We start from the raw sequence: 24,758 nt of genomic DNA on the forward strand, positions 1-24,758 counted from the left end.
CCTTAGGGCTATGTGTCACCTAGTGCTGGTTAGGGTCACTGATCTTGTGGATTTGGGTCAGCCCCTGGGAATGCTGTAGGAAGGGGGAGGAAGGAAGACCAGTGAAGTCTGAAGTGTTTTCAACATAGCACCCTGGGGCTGGTTTGGCTAAGTCCCCATGTTTGCACAACCAGGCCTTTTCCTCAAGACTTTTCCTCATAAAAGACAATCATTAACTTTTCCCAGTGCCCCAGAATCAAAACCACATGGAAAAATAGCCCCAAGTGCCTGCCATATGAACTTCCGGGACAGCATTCAGTACCTCCAGGGCTCAATGTCCTTCAGGAGAGCCTCTGTCCAGGCTCCTCTTTCCCTCCTCCTTTAGCCTCTGGAGGATTGATTCTATATGGGGCTCCCCTGCTGGAGATCCCAGTTTTGAAGTGGTTCTGAGGCAACTTAGATTCTTAAGCTAGGTTTACCTTTGCTAGGCAGCTAAGTGGTATATCAGAGTGCTGGGCTTGGAGTCAGAAAAACCTGAGTTCAAATACAGCCTCAGACCATTACTGGCTGTGTGACTGGGCAATTCACTTAACCTGTCTGCCTCAGTTTCTTTAACTATAAAATAGGGATAATAACACCTGCCCCTTAGGGCTATTGTGAGCATCAAATAAGATAGAATTTGCAAACTGCTTAGCACAATGCCCGGTACATAGTGGAAGACTAATTAATATATACAGATTTCCTTCCTTCCTCTGTTTAAAAGGTTGCTGTCCTTCATTCTCAGAGAGGACCAAAACAACATCACTATGTTGGGGTCAAGGTACAATGTGGCTGGTCAGACCAATGGGATTTATCTAGTGTCCTACCCCTCCTCTATTGTACACATACTCTAAATTTACTAAATTACTGGGGCCCTTGAACTTGGTTTTTAAAAAAAATTGAAAATGATATTTCTTTTTAAAAACATTTTTAACATTCATTTTTTGAAGCATACTTTTCATTTGTAATAATATTTTATTTTTCCTCAGTTCCATGTAAAGACGATTTTCAACCTTTTTTTTGAGGCAATAGAGGTTATGTGACTTGCCTAGAGTCATACAGCTAGTAAATGTCTCAGATTTGAACTCAGGCTCTCTTGACTTGATCCACTGCACCACCTAGCTGCTCCTTTAACATTCATTAAAAAGAAATTTTGAGTTCCAAATTTTCTCTCTCCTTCCTTCCCTTCTCCCTCCAAGAGACAGTAAGCAATTTCATATAGATTATACATAACATTCACTTTTAATAATTTTGAGTTCCAAATTTTCTCAATCCCTCCAGTCCCTCCCCTACCCCATGAGAAAGTCAGCAATATCCCATTATACATGTGAAATCATGAAAAACATATGAAAATATTTCAATACAATTGGTCTCATTGTCATCCTCTGTATTTTGCTTTATGCATTTAAAAACATTCTGAGATGATTTTACCAGACTGCCAAAGGGGACCATGGCACAAAAAAAGGCTGAGAGCCCCTGCTTCTAGAAAGACTTACATGGACAGATAACAAGGTGAAATGAGCAGAACCAGGAGAGCAGTGTACACAGTAACAGCAACGTTGTACAATAAGCAACTATGAATGACTTAGCTATTTCCAGCAGCAAAACAAATATCCAAGACAATTCAGAAGAATCTATGATGGAAAAAGCTATCCACCTCCAGAGAAAGAACTGATGGAATCTGAATGCAATTGAAGCATGCTGTTTTTTAAACTTTATTTTTCTTGGGTGTTTTTTTGGTCTGTGTTTTCTTTCACAACATAATTAATATGGAGGGGTGGCTAGGTGTCGAAGTAAATAGATCACCAGCCCTGGAGTCAGGAGGGCCTGAGTTCAAATCTGGCCTTGGACACTTAACACAAAAACTAGCCGTGTGACCTTGGGCAAGTCACTTAACCCCAATTGCCTGCCCCCCAAAAAAGTAAAAAAAAATAATATGGAAATGTTTTGCCTGATTGCACATGCATCACCATTATTATCAAATTGCTTGCCTTCTTAATGATAGGGAAGGGGAGTGAAGGTTGGAGAGAATTTGGAACTCAAAATTGTAAAAAAAAAAAAAAAGGTAAAAATTGTTCTTACACGGAATTGAGAAAAAAATATTTAAAAAATTTTTAAAAGGACCCCTGCTTTACAGTCTAACATTCTGAGACCCTATGACTCCATAAACTTTCTCTTCCTCAGGGGCTTCTGGGCAGGCCGGCAGCCAAGGCCTTATGCCAAATTCCAAGTAACTGAAACACCAATGATGGTCTGGGGGGAACATAAATGAAGCATGACCCTTTCTCTTGGTAGAGAGAAAGAAGATGATTAGGGAATGTTGTATACATCAACATAGAGGGGCCACTGCATCTTTGGGGTTTTTTGCTTATTTATCTGTTCAAAGAAAAGGTTCAACTAGCAGGGAAATGGGAGTCTTCTAGGGCAAAATGCTACATTTACAGGATTTACTTAAATATTTGTCTTTTTTACAAAGGAGTATTTAATTTTGGGAGGGTGGGGCAGGGGGAGATATTTCCAGAAATGATTGATATATAAACAAAAGCTACCACAATAAATCTTTTTTTAAAGTAAAATAAAAATTTTAAAAAGGAAGCCCACCAAAACTTTGGGGGGGGGGCAGGGCTGAGAATACAGCTCTAGGGTACCTTGAAATCTGCCTAGCCTCTTTTTGGGGAAAACAGTAGGGTGGAGACTCTGAGTCTGGCTTTGGCTTGGACTTGAATACTCCACCTCATCTCTGGGCAGGGTCAGTCAATACTCTGTATGTTTTAGAGGTGTGATGGAAATTCTGGGGTTGGAGACAAGGCCTCAGTTGGAACCTAATCTTTGAATCTGTGGCAGGACTAGATAGCATGGTGTGGTAGATAGATACTAGAATTGTGGTCAGAAGCTCTCAGGTTGAATCCTGATTCTTTTCCTTATTAACTGTGTGTCCCTTTACCTCTCTGGACTTCAGTTTCCTCCTCTGTAAAATAAATGCGTTGCACAATAATAACTCACTGTAATGTAATATCAAGCAAAGGCAACTTCCCAGGTTCAAAATACCAGCATAGGTGCTCTCTATTTTATTCAGTAACAAACCCAGAACAGAGAAGATCAAAACATGACATCATTCAAAATACAGCATTTACTAAGTGTGATTAAATAATCTCCAAGGCCTACCCCACCCCAGGACTTTCCAATCATTCAATCAATTACAAAGTCTCTGTTCCAAATACTTCTCCACCCCTAGGCTATACCTTAATTAAGTCCACCACAAAGCCCCTCTTCTCAAATGGAGATTAGTTTCCAAACATAAGTAAAATACATTCATTTGCTCAACCATAGAACACAAAAAGGTCAAAAGTTCCCCACCCCTGGACCACAATTGAATCTACCCCAGAGTTACATCAAGTTTAAACACAGCACTTAATACCCAAATGGAGGTCTTTTCTTCATCTTGACACGAGGCAAGTTCTCAGCAATCTTAGTTCCTGGAGAGACAAGGCTTAGCAAGGCCATAAGATACATTGCCAGTCCCTTCATGAATTTATCCTCTGTCTGTAGAACAGTCCTAGAACCCCTGAACACATTAGCAAAGCCCTCTCCCAGGATTTCTGTAAACATACAACAAGAAAATCCTTCTTCAGGGCTTCTGAACCAACAGAAAGGCTCCCAGACCCCTGCAACAACAGCACTGTCCTTCACCAGTGGACAGTATTCATTCTGTCTGCTGGACAGTCTCCAGACCCCTGCAACAACAGTACTGTCCCTCACCAGTGGACAGTATTCACTCTCAGTACTGTCCCTCACCAGTGGACAGTATTCACTCTCTGTCTGCAGGACAGTCTCAGGCCTTCTTAACCAAATGCCAGGTTCCAGGACTTCTTCAACAGGACAGTCTTTCACCAGTGGACAAATCTGGCAAAATAACATCAAAACAGACAGACAAAGTACCAGCAAAACAGCCATGTCTCCTCAGTCCTTGGCAGCTCAGGGGGGCAGGTCTCAAAAGTCCAGGGCAATTCAAAGCGGCCACCAGCAATTCTCTTAGTCTCTCTCCACGAGGTGCAGCTTCCAGAAAAAAGATCTTCCGCCTCTCTCCAGTGTCTCTCCAAATCTACGTCACCAGCTCCTCCCAGTCAGGACTTTCTTTTCACATCAAAAAGTCCATCCCACAGGTGGGATTAACAAGCTCTGGGTTTTAATACAATCAATTTGAAAACCAAGCCAATACAGGGGAATCTTTAATTGCCATTACTATCACACTCACATTCCATAGCATTTCAAAATAGGTATTGAAAGTATAATTACAGATGAGTCAACTGAGATTCAGAGGTGAATTGATAAGGTACAGGCTCTGGGAATCCCCTTGAATCTTCCAACATGAGGCATTTGCCCAAGGTCATAAACCTTTCCTTATAGCTCAGCTCAAATCTCTGTTTCTAGTCTAGCCCTCCATTGTCCAGCTAACCCCAACCCTTGATCCTCCCAAAATATCTATGCCCAAATCTGTTACCCTAAAACTAGCCTAGCCCTCCCATTGTCTGTCATCTCCAGGGAGCCTCCTGCTCCTTCTCACCCTTAATCTCTCATTACTGGAGTCTAGACCACCCTCTAGAACCCCCCCACAATCTTTTGGTATCTAAGCTCCATCTTGCCTCCATGAGAGCCGAGAATTATCTATCACAGACTCACTCTTTGTCAGATTATTCTGTCCCCCTTGTCCAATACAAGGCTCACAGATACCTAGGCTCCTTAAGAGTCTACCCATTATGGGGAATCTCTAATAAACTTTGGCTAAGAGAAGACGAGTCGAATTGATTCAGCAGGACCCGGCATATTGGTATTTTGGGGTCTTGAGCACCCCTAAACCTCACCAGAATCATCTCCTTAAGCGTCTGAGGTCAGGTTCAAATCTAGGTACATGCTCCTCTGTATCATTTGTCAAGGTTTACTTCAGTCCTGGTTTGAAGCTAACAATCTAGAATACAACCCACCTCAGCCCTCCAGGGGACCAAGCTTCCCAAAAAACATAGCAGTCATACCCTTAGCTGGGGGATAGACCCAAGACAGGTTCCAAGAATAGGGAAGGCCCTTCAATATCCCTCCTAATCTCATCCCTTAAGCATCGGGCCCTAGGAACTGCCTCAATCTGAACCAATCTCATGTATGTTTAGAAATCTCCAGCTGGTTCCCTGGGAGAACAGCTAGTGTTATTAACTGCTCTGGTCCTGAACCTAGGTGATGGGAATGCTGGTGATAGCTGAGCAGAGTCATACCACAAGTCATATCCACTCTGTAGACTTGCCTGTTTCCCACAGCAAAACTGGGGCCTGGGTCTCTCCCAGTTTGATGCCCAGTGGCATTGGATTGGCTTGCAGTGACTGATGAGCTAAACTCTAGGAGCATCTTATTTGAAATTTCTTGCTAATGGGGACTTAACTTCCTTCGAAGTGGGGAGAAGGAAGCCCTAAGAACCTCAGAGGGCCTACTGTGGGCAGGGTTTCCCCAGAGACCATTGTGCCAGGAAGGCTGCAAAGGGAGGGATGGTGGCAGCATAGAGCTGTATTGTGCTCACTTCACTTCTACCAAGGCTTTTGCTGGGTGAGTGTTGGGTGGGGGAATAAAGGATGGGGGAGGGGTGGTGGTGAATATCCCCTGGATACCCTTCCTGGCCCTCTTGAGACCCCTCTAGCCTTCCCCGCTTGTCCTCTGGCTCTCCAAACTTCCCCACTCCCCAAGAATCCCTTGCCACCACTGCTGCCCTTGGAGTGAGATAGAATCCAATTTTATTTGTAGTTGAGACCTTGGCCAAGAGGGAGGGCGGTGGCGGCGGCGGCGGCGGGAGGCGGCGTGGGGAGGGGACGGCCCTCCCTCCGACCGTCCCTCGCCCCGTTAAGACTCGGGGTACTGCTTGAGGGTGATGGAGGCCCCGCTGCTGACCATGACTGCCGGGTAAAGTGGCTCCAGGAAATTGGTGAGGAAGCGGTATATGAGGCTCATGCCCCCGGCCACGCCGTAGAAGGAGAGGCAGCCCGCTGGGTAGTCCAGGGCCACGCCGATGGTGCGGTAGTAGCCTCCCTGAAGCACAGTCTGCGTGTTATTGTGCCAGACCGAGAACTTGAGCGAGTCCCACTCGAGGCACCACGAGGCGCTGTTGCGCCCGATCAGGTAGACTATGTTGCGCCGGGGCCGCCCGCTGGGCGGGGGGCTGCAGCTGTAAGTGACGCCCACGCAGACCCACGAGTTCGACACCTCGGCCTCCCAGTAGTGCTGGCCCTCGGCCATACTTCGGGTGCACAGCACCTGCGGCCACTGGTTGAAGCCCGGGAAGGGGCCCGAGGCGTAAGGCTCGAGGAGGATGCCCAGGTTCAGCACCGAGTGGGTCTCCTTGAACAGGAACAGCTCCTCGCTGGCAGTGGCTGAGTCAAAGTTCAAGTTGCAGTAACCTGGTGGGGTGGGGTGGGGTTGGGGGGTGGGAGAGGGGAAGAAGGGGAGAGACAGCGCTGCAGACCAGGGACCAAGCGAGCCCGGAGATCTGGACTCCGTAGGGAAAAGAAGCTGTGCTTATTTGTGTATCTTTTGCATAAAGGTAATTCCATTCATCTGAGAAGTTCCCGCTTCCTGGGGACCCCTTCTCTGGGGGCCCCTCAGCTCTGGCCTCTTTCCCTCCAGTCTCCTCTTCACCCAATTGAGATGCCGCAGTATAAAAGTATGACTAGCTGGGCTTCCCCTAGGTTACCTTATCAAGAGATTATAGGGAATCTGGGGTTTAGGATTTTACCTGGCCAGGCTCTTACAGGAAGAAACCCGAGCCTGGTACACAGTAAGTGCTTACTAAATAAATACTTGTTGACTGCTGACAGATTGTAGATTGGGTATATATTATTGCATGTCTAGCTGGAGAGAGGGTATGAGGAAGTGGGAAATGAACTGAGGGGCTGACAGTGATACTGCCGTGTCCACTCCCTGTCCTGCTAAGGAGTGGACACAGACATGCTCTTCATATAGAATTTTTAAATTAAAAATAACTTGAATGAAGAGCTATGTTCCTATGTATGTAGGGGAAACGTTCCCTACCTGTTGAATCAGGGAAAGCTACCTCCAGAGAGTGGGGGCTTTGAGGTGAGTGTGGAAGGTGATGGAGAGTTGGGCCTTGGATATAAAATTGGGTATGGGGGGCAGCTAGGTGGGGCAATGAACAGAGCACTGGCCCTGGAGTTAGGAGGATCTGAGTTTAAATCCTACCTCAGCCACTTAACATGAAAACTAGCTGTGTGACCTTGGGCAAGTCACTTAACCCCAATTGCCCTCCAAAAAGCTAAATAAAATAAAATAAAATTGGGTATGAAGTGGATGGCAAATAAAAGGCAGGGGGACTTTGGGGACTTAACTTTTGGAAGGCAGCAGAGGAGAGAGAGGGGCCTGGCTCAGTCAAGGCCAAAGGAATATGGTACTAGTTCCCAGCTTTGCCTGGTCCCACTGGATGCCAGCAATCACCCAAGTGTGGGCAGAGGGTGTGACGGCCAGGACCCAGATCACCTACGTATAGCAGAGCTAATCTCAGGGTCAAGAGGAGGCTGAGTCTCCAATATGTACTTCCCAATATGGAGTATTCACCCATCAGAAGAACTGCCACTTGCTTCCTGATGAGGCTGCCTAAAGTCAACTCCCTCCGTGATATCTCAAGGTTATTTGGGGATGGCAGTTGGGTGGGGAAGGATGGAGAGGCTGGTATCTCTCCCAAGGGAACAGAATAGAAGAAGAGTAGGGGGAAGAAATGACTTGTGAGTCAGGTCTGGTTAGAACAGACCTTAGGGAATCATCTAATCCAATCTCTTCATTTTAGAGATAAAGAAGTAGAGGTCTAGAAGGCTAAATGATATGCTCAGGGTCACACGGATAGTATATGGAAGAACTGGGACTTGAATCCAGGTCCCTTCAAACCCTTTCCCCATAGCACCTTACTTCTGCCATCCCCCTCAAAGGGCAAGGCATTCCAGGGCCCTGGACTCACACTTCAGTAGATTCTTCCTGTCCACAGCTGGGGGCAACACCTCATAGGAACGCATCTTAATTCCTGGAGGAGATAAAGACCCTCTTGTAGATGTAGAGGCAGACCTGAGATACAGACCTCAGTTGAGAATAGCCTCAAACTACTTCTCCACATCTGGTTTTTCCCAGTCATGATTGGCCAGGTTATTGGACAGAGTGGTTCAGGGTTCAGGCCACCCCGCCTAAGTATTAACTTTCCTCCCAGTGTCTTTACCTTCTCCCCAAGTTCTCTTCCAACTAGGTAGGTGTGTGGAAGGAAAGATACAGGCAAATGATACCTAGTCCCTAACTCTTCTTCACTCCCCAGCTCTCATTAAGCCCTCTTCATGACTGACACTCACCCTTTAGAAGAAGCTGGTTGACAAATCGGAGGCCCACCACAGCCAGCTGGGCCCGAAGCTCAGCCAGGATCTCCGAGAGGCGAGGAAAGCTGTTTGTTTCTTCACACGTGGTGCCCAGCAGTGACTCTGTGCAGGCTGGGAACCGCTTCAACCTCGGGAACTCCTAGGAGGTGGGATGGGCTGGGGCCAGGGACCCGGGGAGAGGAAGCTGGGAGCTTTGGGCTGCCCCGGGGGTGGCAGATGTGGCAATGAGGGAGGTGGGGCACAAGTTGCCCGTCTTCCTACTCTCATGCCTTCTCCCCTCTCTCCCTCCTCCCCTCCCCCCTACTTTATGATCCTGGCAAATGTTCCAAGCTCAGGGTACTGCTGCACCAATGGCAGGACATGGCTTCAGCTATGGATCAGTTGGGTGGGTCATTGAGGAGCCACTTATTTATTTATTTTAATGAGAGAGGATTTCTGTTGAGCCTCGGGAGTTATTTTAAAATGGTTCTTTTCTTGGTGTTTTGATCTCAGTCAGGCCCTAAGAAATAGTTTTGTCCAGGATGAGGAAATGACAGGAATGTGACTGCTTACAAATCCATCCTCAGTTCATTCCACCTCCACTTTAGGAAGCAGAGTCCAGGCTGGAGAAGAAGGGGACTGAAGGGAGAAGTTTGTGCCAGCCATCTCACCTTCCAGACCTGGCCTGGCATGACTGAGGCTGTCACTGAGAAAGAACCTGACACACAGATCAAAAGTTTGCAAGAGGTCTTCTGCGATTAATGTGTTGTATTCTTTTTTTTTTTTTTTTTGCTTTTTGGAGGGCACTTGGGGTCAAGTGACTTGCCCAAAGTCACATGGCTAGTAATGGTGTCAAGTGTCTGAGGCTGGGTTTGAACTCAGGTCCTCCTGAATCCGGGGCCAGTGCTCTATTCATTGTGCCACCTAGTTGCCCCTGTTGCATTCTTTCTTTAGAAATGGAAAGTATCTTAGGGGCCAAGGTCTGACCTTCATCATACAGATGAGGAAATTGAGACCCAAAGGGGTTAAGTGACTTAGCCAAGGTCCTCAGAGTTAATAAATATCTGAAGTAGGATTTGAACTCAGGTCTTTCTGACTCCAAATCCAACACTATCTAGTAGCTGCCTCTCATAGGAAGTTGACCTATTGCTCTGATATAGTAGAAAGATCAGGGAAGAAATTTCCAACAGAAAGGGAGGGTTGAGGGTTGTAGGAGGGGATTGAGTATGACATTCTTTCTACCCCACCTTATTGGGGGAAGTTGGAGTAACAGTTTGTTCTCAGTTTTTAGACTTCAAAACTCATCCCACAGCACTAATCATTGCCCAACAGATGACCAAGGGAATGGACTCACTGATTTGGGCTAACAAGGAGGTGGGGCATAGATTTGTGGGAACGCAGAAGCTTGGCCCTCTAAGATTAGATGTGGAAAGAGGTCATTCTAGTGTAACCCTTTTATTTTCTTTGCTCCTAATCTCCCCTGTGCCAGCTAAATTCCCACTCATTTAAAAGCCTAACTCAAAGGTTATCTTCTCTCAGAAGCTTCCTTAACCAACTCACACCCTACTACCAAGTTGGTGATAACTTTCCTTTCCGAACTTTGTACCTCTTTTAGGCACAAATGTATTTGTGTGTTGTGTGTGTACACAATATATACACACACACACACACACACACACATATATATATATATATAAACTATAACTGTGTATGTCATGTCATCAAAATAGACTGCGAAGTCCATGAGGGTAGGTACCATCATCTCTGCTATGTACTTTGTCCCTGCCCCAAGCACAGCATTCTGTACATATGTTTTTAATATATGCCTGTTGAATTGAATTAAATTTTATAGAGAGGAAACTAAGGCCCAGAGATATCATGGGATCATAGGATTTAAAGGTTAGAAGGGAATTTAAAGATCCTTTAGTTCAAAACAAAACTTATCTTACAAATAGGGAAACTCAGGCTACAGGGAGGTTAAGTTAGTACTGGTACTATCTACCAGGAGGTGGTGAGTAACAAAGATTCTAATTTAGGTCCTCTGAATCCATATCTTAATAATGATGTGACTTGCCCAAGTTTGTAGAGCAAGTCGCGATAGGGCCAGGAGTAGAACCCAGGGCTTCTGATGCCTATTGCAGTGGCTGTTCTATATATAAGACTATATGATATATGATATATATATATATGATATAAGACTGAGACAGGGATTGGGGAAGGGCTAGTGGTGATATAAGGGGTAGTATTATTTGAGGAACTCCTACCTCTAAAAACTGCTGGTCACTCTGGTTGGTAAGCAGGCTCCGGAGCCAGACACTGTCACCCTCTAGTTCTAAGAGGCGACTGTGGCTTTGTTGGATAGAGCTGCCCAGTTGACCCAGGGCAGCTGCCTCCTCCTTTTCCACAAACTCCAAGACTTTCACCTGCAGTCGCTTTACCTCCCTCCCAATGTCCGCAAAACAACGGTTTACATCCTCTCGTACTGTCTGGATCAGTTTCTGGAGGGGCAAAGGAGAAGAACCCCTGACCTTCCCCTACCCTGGAGAGATGCACAGGGCATCTCTTCCATCACCTTCAGTTTCACACCCCAGTAATCCCCCCTTCAGTGAGGGAAGGAAAAGCAAATGCCCAGTGGTTTGGACAGTATATTAGATCTAGAGCTAACTCAGGGGCTTTGTCCCCAAGGTGTCCCCATGGTCAAAAGCTAGCAATGGAATTGGGAATCCAAACAAGGAGTCCTAATTCCCTTCAGTTGGGTTCTGAGGATAGGTTCTACCTCTTCCCATCCCATCCCATCCCATCTCAACCCCATACTGATTTAGCTCATCCCATCCTCATTCATTCACCCTTCTTATCTTATCTTATCCTATCCTAATATCCCAATCCAATCTCATCTCATCTCATTTCATCCTACCCCAAACCATTTCATTCACCCTGAGAAGTCAAAAGTAGAGGTATTAGATGAATGCTGACTCCCTGGATGTCTTTCTAAGCCCTGTAACATCCCCACTACAGCCTGACTTGTGGGCTGCCCCAAGGGACAGCCTAGAAACCTAGGCTTAAGGGTATGTGCCAACCTTACCGTGAGGAAAGCTACCCGACCACGATGCTTCTGGCTGTCAGATGCGATGATCAACATCTGGTTCTCTACGTTGGCCTGGACTTTCCGGACTTCTACCTGGGGCAGAGGGGAGGGGAAATAGAGGAAGTCACCCACTTCACAAGGACAGACTTCAAAGGGCTCTCTTTTCTCCTAAGAATCACTGCATTGGGATGGCTAGGTAGCACAGTGGATAGAGCAGTGACCCTGGTAGTCAAGAAGACTTGAGTTCAAATCCAGTCTCAGATACTTACTAGCTCTGTGACACTGGGCAAGTCACTTAATCCTGACTGCCTTAAAAAAAAAAAAAAGAGGGAATGGTTGAACATGTTGTGATATATGAATGTAATAGAATATTATTGTACTATAGGAAATGATGAGCAGCTGGACTTTAGAAAGACCTGGAAAGATTTATATGAACTAATGCTAAGTGAAATGAGCAGGACCAGACAAACACTGTACACAGTAACAACCACTCTGTGTGATGACTGACCTTGATAGACTTTGCTCTTCTCAGCAACACAAGGACCTGAGACCTAAGATCCAAAAGACTCATGATGGAAAATGCCATCCATATCCAGAAAAAGTTTTTTGGAGTCTGAATACAAATGGAAGTGTACTATTTCTTATCCTTTTTTCTTGTTTTGTTTTGTTTCCTTTTCTTTGTGGTTCCTCCCATTAGTTCTAATTTTTCTTTACATCATGACTAATGTGAAAATATGTTTAATATGAATGTATAAATAGAGCCTATATCAGATTGCAAGTTATCTTAGGGAGGTGGGGAAGAAGAGGAGGAGAAAGTTTAAAACTCAAAATCTTATGGAAGTGAATGTTGAAAACTAAAAATTAATTATATGTAAAAAAATAAAAGGCAATGGCATAAAAAATACATGAAACAAATGCATGGAAAAAGAGAGAGAGAGAGACCTCACACTGCATTTCAGAACTGCTGATGGATTTCAGAGCTACTAATGCTTTTGTCAAGAGTGGAACCCGTATTCAAAAGAAATAGACAAGCATAGAGATGGGCAGATATGAATGAGTTACAATAAGCAATTTTGGAGGGAATAGTTCAATCAGTGAGATAAGAAATCCATGAGATTATTGGAGTTCCCCTATGAAAAAGACGTTTCAGTGTCATATAGCAACAACACATAGTACCAGAGTATCTCTATGGAGGTGATCAAGTTGTCTCCCCTCTCCCTTGACTTCTGTCTAGCACACCCAGGACCCACATGCCACTCAGCAGAGAACTAGGCTCTCTTCCTATCTCCAGACCTAGTGCTTTAGGAAGCAAGAAGTCCAATCTAGGCCTAGTCTTGAAAGGAGTTTTCTCACTCTTAAAATGTGGAGACAGCATGACATAGTATATAGCCAGCCTTAAAAACCAGGACAACCTGGGTTTAAGGCCTGCCCAGACCCACACCAGCTGCATGACCCTGGGTAAGTGACTTAACATCTCTTTGTGCCATGGTCAGCTCTCTAAGATTCTAAGTTGCAAAGACAGTGCTAACTTGCATTGGTAGAGAACATCCTATTTCAGATCAAATCCTAGGTTCGATTCCTAGCCTATAGACAAAGGGTTTTTAATTTTTATCTTGTGTCATGTCTATGTCAGTCTAATGAGGCCTTCTCAGAATATTTTTTAAAATTCATAATTGAAGGAAGATGCTAAATTTCAGTTAGAGGTTGGTACAAATAAAAATGTAATTATTTTCCCCATCCAAGTTCATGGACCATCCATGGATTCCAGGTATTGCTATAGATAGATATAGATATTTAATCATGTTTGTATGAAGAGTCATCAGACATGGATTAGAGTATTGCTCAGAGGTTCTTGGTTAACAGAAGATGAAAAGGAAGCAAAACTACTCAATTCCTAGCTTGCTTCTGTCTTTTCTATTGAAAATAATCTTCAGGTTGGAAAAGGTAAGAATAAACAGATATATGAAGAAATTGAAGCCAAAGAGAGGTAAGATTTTAAAAGAGTAACTGGGCCTTAAAATGAGCATATGCATATGTGCAAAAATATTTATGGCAACTCTTTTTGTGGTGGCAAAGAATTGGAAACTGAGGCAATTTCCCAATTGGATCTTCTCTGTTGTTTCAGTTGTGTCTGACTCTTCATGACCCCATTTGGAGTTTTCTTGGCAAAGATACTGGAATGGTTTGCCATTTCCTTCTCCAGCTCATTTTACATATGAGGAAACTGAGGCAAACAGGGTTAAATGAATTGCCCAGGGTCACACAGCTAGTGTCTGAGGCCAGATTTGAACTCAGGTCTTCCTGCCTCAAGGCCTAGTGCTTTATCCACTATGCCACCTAGGTGCCCCAGGATCTTCTCAGTTGGAGAATGGTTGAACTAACTGTGGTATATGACTGTGAAGGAATACTATTGAGCTGTAAGAAATGAGGTTGTTGAGTAGTTTCAGTTCTGTCTGACTCTCTGTGACACCACTTGGGATTTTCTTGGCAGAGATACTGAAGTGGTTTGCCATTTCCTTTTCCAGCTCATTTTACAGATGAGGAAACCGAGATAAATAGGGTTAAGTGATTTGTTCAGGATCACACTGTACTAAGTATCTGAGGCCAGATTTGAACTCAGGTCCTCCTGATGGCACTCTATCTGCTGTACCACCTACCTACCAAGAGATGATGAAGGGGATGATTTCAGAAAAACCTGGGAAAGCTTGTATAAATTGATGCAAAGTCAAGTGAGCAGAACTAGGAGAACAACGTATACAGTAACTGCAAAATTGTAAAGATAAACAATTGTGAAAAACTACATAACTCTCTAATACAATGATCCACCAGAACTCCAAAGCTTTGGTCTCATGATGAGAAATGCTATCCTTCTTCACATAAAGAATCAATGGACTCAGAATGCAGATTGAGACATATTTTTTTCCTTTATTTTTCTTGCCCTTTTTTTTTGTTCTGAACATGGGTTAATGTGGAGATGTTTTGCATGACTTCATATAATAAGTATCATATTTCTGACCATCTCAATTGGTGGCAGAGGGGGCAGAATGAGAGAATTTGTAAGTGAAAATAGAATTAATTTTTTAAATGAGCATAAGAATTCAGCTCCCCAAAGGATTATACTTCAGAAAATGGAACAAACTTGGACATGTTATTGGTGAATTACTGCTGGTGGTCTCTGAGGACTTGTAAAGAGCAGAAGTGGTGAATGTTCTGATTTTTTTTTTCTTTTTGGAGGGGGACGGACAGGGCAATTGGGGTTGAGTTAATTGCCCAAGGTCACATGGCTAGTTTTGTGTTAAGTGTCTGAGGCCAAATTTGAACTCAGGTCCTCCTGACTCCAGGGCTGGTGCTCCATTCACTGCACCACCTAGCTGCCCCAAATGTTCTGATTTTTCAGAGGAAACAAGTAAATCCTGTCAACTATTTGGTTAATGTCAATCCACTGGGAAAAATTCTAGATTGGATTATTAGTCAGACAGTTCATGAACCCTTAGAAAAGAGAAACATCATTAAAGGAAGCATTGTGGGTTCACTATGAAAAAGTCATCCTTTCTGTTAGTATTACTAGCTGGGTGGAACAGGGAAAAATTGTTTGGACAATCTGGATCGGCATTTTAGCAGTGTTCGACAAAATCTGCTCTAATTTTGGCAAGATGGATAAATGTGACCTGGATGATTGTTGAGTTAGATAGGTTAAATCATAGCTGGTTGAAGGACTACACCAAAGAATATAGGAAGTAGCTAGGTGGTACAGTGGATAGAGCACTGGCCCTGGAGTCAGGAGAACCTGAGTTCAAATTCAGCCTCAGACACTTAATAGCTGTGTTACCCTGGGCAAATCACTTAACCCTGTTTGCCTCAATTTTCTCATCTGTTAAATGAGTTGAAGTAGGAAATGGCAGTATTTTTGCAAAAACTAAACAAAACAGCGCCACCCTGTAGCGGCAAGCACCCCAGCATCCCCAGGGTTGATTCCACCACAGGTTCTTGGATCTGCTTTGTTAAAGGAAAGCAACTCAAAATGGGTTAACAAGCTAACTTTAATCACTCAAATATGTATCATTTACCTAGTTCAGGGGAAAACGGTCAGCACCCTGAACTTCAGAGTATACAGACAGAATTATCAAGTCAGAGAAACAGATCAAGTAGACAAATTTCAAACTGTCCAACCATTACATCCATACCAAATCAACATCTGGGTTTCAACATCTGGGTTTTTCAAAGCCAGGGGGCTCTGGACAACGGCTTCCCAGAATCCATATCAAATCACAGAACACTTCTCAAAGTGAGCCCCAAAACAAAGCTACACATCAGGGCTTATATAGCCTTCTCCTGGCTCAGAGAATGTAACAACCTTATTGACTCACTGGCCAATCAAGAAGTATCTACTGAAAAACAAGCCTCCCACCCCAGGTTCCAGGTGCACTTTAGCCTAGGGGCAGGGAAGATCTTCAAATTTACATTCCCATTACATTCCGCCCCAAGATCTTTCATGCCCCTAGCATAGTCAATTTACTTTTGAATTAGCACCAAACATCTCTTAGGTCACATTTTGGAGATACAGGACTAAAGTTACCAAAGTAGCCACTGGGTCTTAAACAAACACAAAGTACATTGCATTACCACTTCAATTCAAAACAAGAGTGCAAATAAAGTTCTCGTAGGCAGAGGGGGGTGTCCTTCCCTTCACACAGCTCCAGCCCCTGCTTCCAAGTACAGAGAGGGGGCTGGGCAACAAAACCAACAAGGTGGGGTCCCTGGGGATCCAAGGCACTTCATCCCACCCACCATAGTCACAAGTCCATCCTCCCCCTGGGTCCCAAACTGTGGGATGCAGCAAGGAAACACATTCAGTGCCCCTGCTTTGCTGCTCAGTTCTTATCTTTTCCTGTGGCTGAATTCCGAACTCCTGGGTTCCTTTTCCTCCCGCAGGCAGCAGCCGCTCCTGGCTTCTGCCCAGGTCCCAATGCAGGCAGCTCACCATTCTTGCTCTCAGCTCAACGAAGTCCGCACGCAGGCCATTCTTCTCTCCTGGTCCACGGCTCCACAGAATCACAGCTACCACAACTGGGAAACAAACAATTATCCCAGCCCCCATACTTTCCTTATACTCTGCAGATCCTGTTCATGACGCCATTTTGTAGCAGCAAGCACCCCAAGCGTCCTCAGGGTTTGCTGCCACCAGGTTCTTGGATCTGCTTTGATAAAGGAAAGTAACTCAAAATGGGTTAACAAGCTTACTTTAATCAGTCAAACATGTATCTTTACCTAGTTCAGGGGAAAGAGGTCAGCACCCCAAACTTCAGAATATACAGACAGAATTATCAAGTCAGAGAAATAGATCAAGTAGACAGATTTCAAACTGTCCAACCATTATATCCATACCAAATCAACATCTGGGTTTCAACATCTGGGTTTTTTCAAAGCCGGGGGGCTCTGGACAACGGCTTCCCATAATCCATATCAAATCACAGAACACTTCTCAAAGTGAGCCCCAAAACAAAGCTACACATCAGGGCTTATATAGCCTTCTCCTGGCTCAGAGAATGTAACAACCTTATTGACTCACTGGTCAATCAAGAAGTATCTTCTGAAAAACAAGCCTCCCACCCCAGGCTCCAGGTGCACTTTAGCCTAGGGTCAGGGAAGATCTTCAAATTTACATTCCCATTACACACCCCAAATGGGTCATGGAGACACAAGGACTCAACAACGACAAACAAAAAAGAAGATTGCAGATTGTCAAGTAATATGGAGGGAAATCTCTAGTGGCTTAGCCCAAGTTTCTCTGTCCTCAGGAATTCTATTCAATATTTTCACTGATGTCTTAATGAAGACATGGAGAGCATGCCTAGCAATATGATAGGTCATACACAAAAAGGTTAGAGAGATAGCTAAGATGTTTGGCAGGTGCTTAAGAAATATTTATTTTGGGAGGGCTAGGTGGTACAGTGAACAGAGCACTGGCCCTGGAGTCAGGAGGACCTGAGTTCAAATCTGACCTCAGACACTTAACACTAGCCATGTGACCTTGGGCAAGTCACTTGCCCCCAATTGCCCTGCCTTCCCCATTCCAAAAAAAAAAAAAAGAAACATTTATTTCTTAAATATTTATTCAACTGAGTTACAATACTGGCACCAGCTCGGTGGTAGAGTGGATAAAGCGCTGGGCCTGGATTCAAGAAGACTCATCTTCTTGAGCTCAAATCTGGCCTCAGACACTTAATAGCTGTATGACTCTGGGTCATTTATCCCTGTTTGCCTCAGTTTTCTCATCTGTAAAATGAGCTGGAGAAGGACACGGCAAACCACTCCAGTTTCTCTGCCAAGAAAACCCCAAATGAGGTCATGAAGAGTCAGACATGACTGAAAACAACTGAACAACAAATATACTACTTTTAAGGTTTGCAAAGCTCTTTACATTTATGAACTCAGTTTGATCCTCACAGCAACCCTGGGAGGTAGGTGCTATTATTATCTTCATTTTATAAGCAGATGAAGGTTAAGTGACTTACCCAGGATCACACAGCTAGTAAGTGAGGCAGAATTATGAACTCAGAGTCTTCCTGTTCCCATGCCTATCGCTCTATCCATTATACTGCCTGGCTGCTCTAGCAGTGACTTGGGTACACAGAGAAATTAAGTGACTTGCCTAAGGTCACACAGCTTGTACTTGTCAGAGACAGGACTGAAACACCCAGGTAATCCCAACGTTAAGGCCAGTTTCCCATCTACCTCCTCCCATCAAATTTCTAGAGTTCAGAACCATGCACTTAAACTAACAAGACGATACAGCATTGAATAGGACACACATGATACCCTCTACCAATGCTTAAAAAAAACAACTCTCAAGTTAACAGGATGGGAGAAACCTGGCTCAACAACTGTTTCTTTGAAAAAGATTGAGAGATTTTAGTTGGCTTCAAACTGAACATGAAAAAACAATGTGATGTGTTTGCCCAAAAAGGAATAAGATACTGAGAACTATTGGAGGAAGAGTTTCAAGGGCAAAGGAAATAACTGAGTGCCTTTGTCTTCTGGGACAAATGTGGCGGTGGGAGCACTAGATTTTTTGTTCTGTTCTGGACACTCCAAAGTGCACTCAGAGGAGGGAGACCAAGATGCTGAGGAATCTGGAGGAATGTTCTGAAAGAAATGGGGACGTTCGAACTCTGGAAAAGAGGTCTCAGACAGAGCTTGAGAGCAGTCTTCAAGGATCAAAAGGGCTACAGCAGCTAGAAAAGTAGCGAAGCTTATTCCTTGTGGCTCCAGAGTGCAGGACTCAAAGCGGTGGACAGAAGGTTCAGAGGCAAATTTTGCTTCAATGTAGATTCATGACCAAAGTTGCCCTTTCTCAGTTATGGTCCACCACATGAGAACTTTGGAGCCTCCTTCCAGACACGGCGAGCCCTGAGGTGTCCTTCGGTGTCCTCCATCCTCCTTCCAAGAGTGACTACACCAGTTAAATGAAGAGCTAGATTCTGGCTTGGCCTCTTGAACTGCAACTCTCCAGATGGCATCCAGTGAAGGAGGTAGGGGGAAAGGGCCAGCCTTTCTCCACTCTGGCAGCATGTGGTTTCTTTTTTTTTTTTGGATCTGCATCTTCCTTCACAAGATGACTAACATGGAAATATGTTTTGCATGACTGTTCATGTGTAACCTATATCAAATTGCTTACCATCTCAGGGAGGGGGGAGGTGAAGGAGGGAGGTAGAAAATTTGGAACTCAAAAATTTTTTTAAATGAATGTTAAAAATCAGCTTTACATGTAATTGGTAAAAATAAAATGTTATTTTTAAAAAAGAAGTCTGGAAATCTTTTGTTTCAGTGGTGGCAGCATCCAAAGGAGTGGTGGCAGCTGATGGCAGGGGGAGCTTCTACACTGGAGAGGATAGCTACTGATAAAGAGCACTGGCTCGATCCCTGGCCATTTCCCAGCAGATATATACTAGGAGGTTTTTTTTTTTTGAGAAAGAAGAGTTGAAATGAAACATAAAATGATTAATTAATAATCTTACAAAGTGTTTATGTTCTGATGAAGTGTAAGTTCCTGCATCAGTCCCTCAGAAATCTGATGAGGTCCCCAGAGGGGCAAGGAGGGTTGATACTGCTCTCTATCCTGTGCCCCTGCATGCAGCTGAGCCAAGTTCAATCCTGGGGGAGTCTGCCTTTAAGGAAAGGGGGCTCTCTTTTCTTACAACTTACAGCTCATTAAGGGCCCCCCTCCATTCCTGGGTTGACTTATTTCTTGGTTTATGTCTTGAGTTCACCCAAAAGTAGGGAGAAAAAGATATTCAGTGTACAATATGGATCAAGTATGAGTCAGGTAATTTATTACTATGTACACCAAAGAAAGTTCTACCTGAAAGACACAAATGTATATTAACAGAACAGATTCAATAACTTAACATATAACTACTGTTATATGTGCCAGAAGGACGATACTTAAACCTTATCAGAACATAAAGTAATTTGCGGAACTATCATTTAGGCATTTGGTTTGACCCTAGCACTGCCCTGTTCAGAAAGTTCCCAGTATATCTCTTCTGATAAAATGGCCAGAGCTGAGTCAGTCCTCCTCTCAGTGACCATCTTCTCCAATGTAGAAGTTCCCCTTGCCATCAGCTACCACCACTGCTGTGGATGCTGCTACCACTGAAATCCACTGACTTCCAGACTTCTTGAACTCAGATGCTCTCTCCAGTCCTGGACACATCCATCTCTACATCCCAGGCTTGCTGCTCAGTCATCTACTCAGAGAAAGGAAACACAAAGGAGAAAGAGGCAGCCTAAAGCCCATGTGTGAGCTCACCTCATTGAGCCTCCTGCCCTAGCCACATGGTGGGCCCGGTAGCTATGCTGCCAAGGTGGAGAAAGGCCTGCTTTTTTTTTTTTTTTGGAGGGGGAAGGTAGGGCAATTGGGGTTAAGTGACTTGCCCAAGGTCACATGGCTAGTTTTTTGTGTTAAGTGTCTGAGGCTGAATTTGAACTCGGGTCCTCCTGACTACAGGGCTGGTGCTCTATTCACTGTGACACTTAGCCACCCCTGCACTTTCTCTTTACCTCCTTCACTGGAAATCCTAACTGTAGGATGCCATCTGGAGAGTTGAAGTTCAAGAGGCCAGGGCGGCTAGGTGAATAGAGCGAATAGCGCACCAGCCCTGGAGTCAGGAGAACCTGAGTTCAGATCTGACCTCAGACACTTAACACAAAAACTAGCTGTGTGACCTTGGGCAAGTCACTTAACCCCAACTGCCCTCCAAAAAGCAAAAAAAAAAAAGAAGAAGAAGAAGAAGTTCAAGAGGCCAAGCCAGAAGCTAGCTCTTCATTTAACTGGTGCAATCACTACTAGAGGGGGGAGGGCAGACACCAAGGAACTACTCAGGGCTTGCTACGTCTTCTCTGTGCTGGGCTGAAAGGAGGCTCCAAAGTTCTCATGGAGTTGACCAGAAGCAAGAAATAACAACTCTGCACATGACCCATGTGTTTACAGAAGACAGATAGAAATCAGATAGATATAGGTGTATAGATGGCTAGATGTGTCTGTATAGATGTATCTATGTAGACATATCTCTACATACACACACACACACACACACATATATACACAGATATGGGCCATGCTCTTTCTCTCTCTATATATACATACACACATATATTATGCATGTAATTATATGCATGTGTATGTGTATACATGTATTCATATGTGTATATATTTATATAGATTATCAAATGAGAAAACGTAAGCGCTCTCTAAAACTTAAAGCACTATATACACGTTCAGTCGTTTTTAGTCATGTCTTACTCTTTGCAATCCCATCTGGGGTTTTCTTGGCAAAGAGACTACAGTGGTTTGTCATTTCCTTTTCCAGCACATTTGATAGATGAGGAAACTGAGGCAAACAGGGCTAAGTGACTTGCCCAGGGTTATACAGCTTGTAAGTGCTTGAGACCAGATTTGAATTCAAGAAGAGTCCTGACTCTAGGCCTGGCACTCTATCCACTGGCACCACCTAGTTGCCAATACTCATTATTTTTATATAGGGAAGAATTTTTTAATAAAGAGGCTATCTGAAAACAGAATGGGTCATGTCGATAGGTGGGGAGTTGCCTGATCACTGGAAATGAACAAGTAGGGGTTGGATGCTACCCCTTTCCTATCCTCCATTTAGGGGTGTCCTAGAATGGAGCCCTTCAGGGCAGCTAGGTGGTACAATGGATAGAACAAAGAGTCCTGGAGTCAAGAAGACCTGAGTTCAAATACAGCTTCAGACACTAGCTGTGTGACACTGGGCAAGTCACTTAACCCTGATTGCTTCCCCCCTAATGGATTCCTTCACTGTAGGAGTGAGAGGTTTAACTAAAGTGACCTTCAAGAATCTGATTCTATGACTAAACAGAATGAGGTAGCTAGGTGACTTAATGGCTAGAGCAGGGGTGGGGAACCTGCAAGTGTGGCCCTTTGACTGCATCTAAACTTCACAGAACAGATCCCCTTAATAAAAGGATTTGTTCTATAAAACTTGGACTCAGTCAAAAGGCAGCACCCAAGGACCCAGAAGGCCACATGTGACTTCGAAGCCGCAGGTTCCCCACCCCTGGGCTCTTTCTGGTCCCAGCATGGGACCTGAAGTCAGAAAGACTTTGAAAGAGTTTGAATCTTAGCAGTTATTTTTACCCTGGGCAAATAGCTTGATCTCTCTGTGTCTGAGTTTCCTCATCTATAAAATCGGGGATGATATTAGCACCTACCTCACAGGGCTGTTGCAAGGATCCAATGAGTCAGTAAGTATATAGCCCTTTGTAAATATTGAACTTTCTACAGGGCATCCCAAAGGTCTTTGTGGAGTTTAAAGCTCTAATAACTTTAGAAATATGAATGCTGCAAACTTATAAAAAGCCACATTTGAAAGGTTAATTACCTAAAATTTTAAGATGTTGATACATTTCTTATTAAAATTCTACATAACCTACATCTTGTGCTATATCATGCTCTAAGTCAATTTTTGGGCTTCATAAAACTTTCATCATCTTCTGTTCAGTGACTAAAAGCACTTCATTTGTAATCTTAGCCTTAAGATTATCTAAATAATCAATATTTATTATCCATATCATTATCCATTTATTATTATAGATAATAATAAATCAGTGCATATAGGACAGTTTTGATGTGGCCCAAAAAGAAAAAGTCTAATAGAGATAAATTATGGGACTGGGGTGGCCAAGCAGGAGGAACTCCTCTATTGATCTACCGGTTTAAGCAAGAGTCATCTTTCTTAAGATTAAACTTAAATTTAAAATTAGATTTAATTTTGTTAAATTAACCTTAATTAAAAATTAAAGTTAAATTTAATTTTTATTATTCAAAAATTTACAAAGCTAAATAAGTATATAAGAAATTTAGGTAATTGCCCTCTTGAATTCTGTGTGTAACATTTATGTTTCTGAAACTGTTAAAGCTTAAGACTGCATCAATTTTGGGACACCTTGTAAAAATGCCTGCTATTATTATTATTAAATAAATTCTCATGCTCTTAGACCTGAGAGTCTATGACTATATTACAGCTGAGTTAAAAGACTGATGATTGCAGGTTGGAAATGAGTTGTGGCATGGATTAAAATCTAAATTTTGCTGAGGCCCTACAAGCTTATTCCAGGTGTGGGAGAGCTAGGAAGCATCATTCTCAGTGATGGGGAAAGCAGAGTGACTGGCTGGTCATTGCTGGGAGCAGACATCCTTATTCCATCCTGCTGATGGGACAACAACTGGGAGCAACAGAAGGGAGTGCGGGAAGAGAAGTTAGAGTTAGTGTGAGGAATGCTCAGGAAGGTCCTGGGCTCACACAGTCAGATCTGTCTCAGTTCCCTGGCCTTCCCCAAACATGGCTGTCACCAGGCACCCCGAAGCTTGTAGCAGGCCTGCCTCTTTGAGTTCCTCCCTGATCGTGAGCCCTCCTCCACCCAAGTGGACCTTAGCCATGGAGCTTTTTACAAAGGTTTCCAGTGCACCAGGAGACACCACAAAGAAGGCCGGCCTTCCTCTTCCCCAGCCTTCCTCCCTCACCTCCTTGCGGGCTCGCTCTTCCTCCAGGGGAATGGTGTCGTGATTCTTGTGCTCCTCCAACAAGCAGGCCCCACACACGCAGCAGCCCTCTGTCCGGCAGTAGAGCCGCTGAAGTTTTCGGTGTTTGCGACAGAGCTGCGCTTTGAGATCCCAGATAGGCTCCAGCAGACGGTGACCCTGGAAGACCTGGTCCTCGTAATGAGTGCGAAGGTGGTTCTCGCAGAGGGAGGCAGCGCACTGCAGGCATGACTTTACTGATTTGAGTTTTTCTGGGGAACAGAAATCACAAGGGATGTCTCCAGGCCCAGCCACGGCTCTGTTTGGCGCCGGGGTCTGGTTCTGGGTGAAGCAGGCCACTATCTCCCCTAAGATGACGTTCTTCCGAAGGTGGGGTCTGGAGGTGAAGACCTCCCGGCACTGGGGGCAGTAAGGGGTCTCCCCCACGGCCGCCTGGTGGTCCCAATAGTCCTGGAGGCAGTTCATGCAAAAGTTGTGGCCACACGCTGTGGTGACCGGGTTGCGGAAGACTTCCAGGCAGATGGGACACAGGACCCGGTCTTCGAAGATGCAGAGGCTGTTGCTGTTACTCATCTTGACTTGGGCTTGTGGGATCTTAGGGGGCAGGGGATGAGGGGAAGGGTTGAGTCACGGTGGGTCAGAGGGATGTGATGCTTGACTCAGTCCTGGGAGGGCCCTGGGGAAGGGAAAAGCAGAAGGAAATGTTACACCGAAGTCAAATAATGTAGCCTTCTCACGGACTGGGGTGGGGAAGATGGGGGTGGGCACTGGGAGTAGCTTCTCTGACTACAGGAAAAATACTGTAGGACATTCAACCCTTGTGTTAGAAAGAACCTTCTAAAGAAGGGGTTCCTAACTATTTTCTGTCCTGGACCTCTAAACTTTTAGTAACCCCTCCTGCATCCCCTAATAGAAAAAGAAAAAAAAAATCTAGATTCTTTATTTTTTTGCTTTTTGGAGGGCAATTGGGGTTAAGTGACTTGCCCAAGGTTCCACGGCTAGTTTTTGTGTTGTGTCTGAGGCTGGATTTGAACTCAGGTCCTCCTGACTCCAGGGCCAGTGTTCTATTCACTGCACCACCTAGCTGCCCCTAAAATCTAGATTTTTTAAAATGTATACCCAGAGAAATAAAATAATGAGAAATTAATTTCAATAAGTAAAGGCCAAGAGGCTTTGTAATTTACCAAAT

General features: G+C 44.3%; 1 protein-coding gene across 1 annotated transcript; it reads right to left on the reverse strand.

The window, feature by feature from the left end:
• Positions 1-5,898: 5,898 nt before the first annotated feature.
• LOC138152536 (E3 ubiquitin-protein ligase TRIM47-like) lies at positions 5,899-24,234 on the reverse strand. Its single transcript, XM_069076466.1, has 6 exons — positions 23,552-24,234; positions 11,485-11,580; positions 10,667-10,900; positions 8,400-8,562; positions 8,021-8,083; positions 5,899-6,452 (listed from the first exon to the last, which is right to left on the reverse strand). Exons 1-6 carry the CDS (start codon positions 24,140-24,142, stop codon positions 5,899-5,901), a joined length of 1,701 nt encoding a protein of 566 aa, XP_068932567.1. The 5' UTR covers positions 24,143-24,234.
• Positions 24,235-24,758: the final 524 nt, after the last annotated feature.

This window comes from Petaurus breviceps, unplaced genomic scaffold (assembly GCF_028583685.1).
Source record: "Petaurus breviceps papuanus isolate PSGF00001 unplaced genomic scaffold, PetGlider_PUasm1.0 90925, whole genome shotgun sequence".
Classification (NCBI taxonomy): Eukaryota; Metazoa; Chordata; class Mammalia; order Diprotodontia; family Petauridae; genus Petaurus; species Petaurus breviceps.

Excerpts from the sequence above, each read along its gene's own strand:
- LOC138152536 (XM_069076466.1), bottom strand. The coding sequence starts at position 24,142 with ATGAGTAACAGCAACAGCCTCTGCATCTTCGAAGACCGGGTCCTGTGT. Across the intron at positions 11,581-23,551 it reads AAGAGCGAGCCCGCAAGGAG|GTAGAAGTCCGGAAAGTCCA; the intron begins GTGAGGGAGGAA and ends CCTCTGCCCCAG. Across the intron at positions 8,563-10,666 it reads GTGACCAGCAGTTTTTAGAG|GAGTTCCCGAGGTTGAAGCG; the intron begins GTAGGAGTTCCT and ends CCCACCTCCTAG.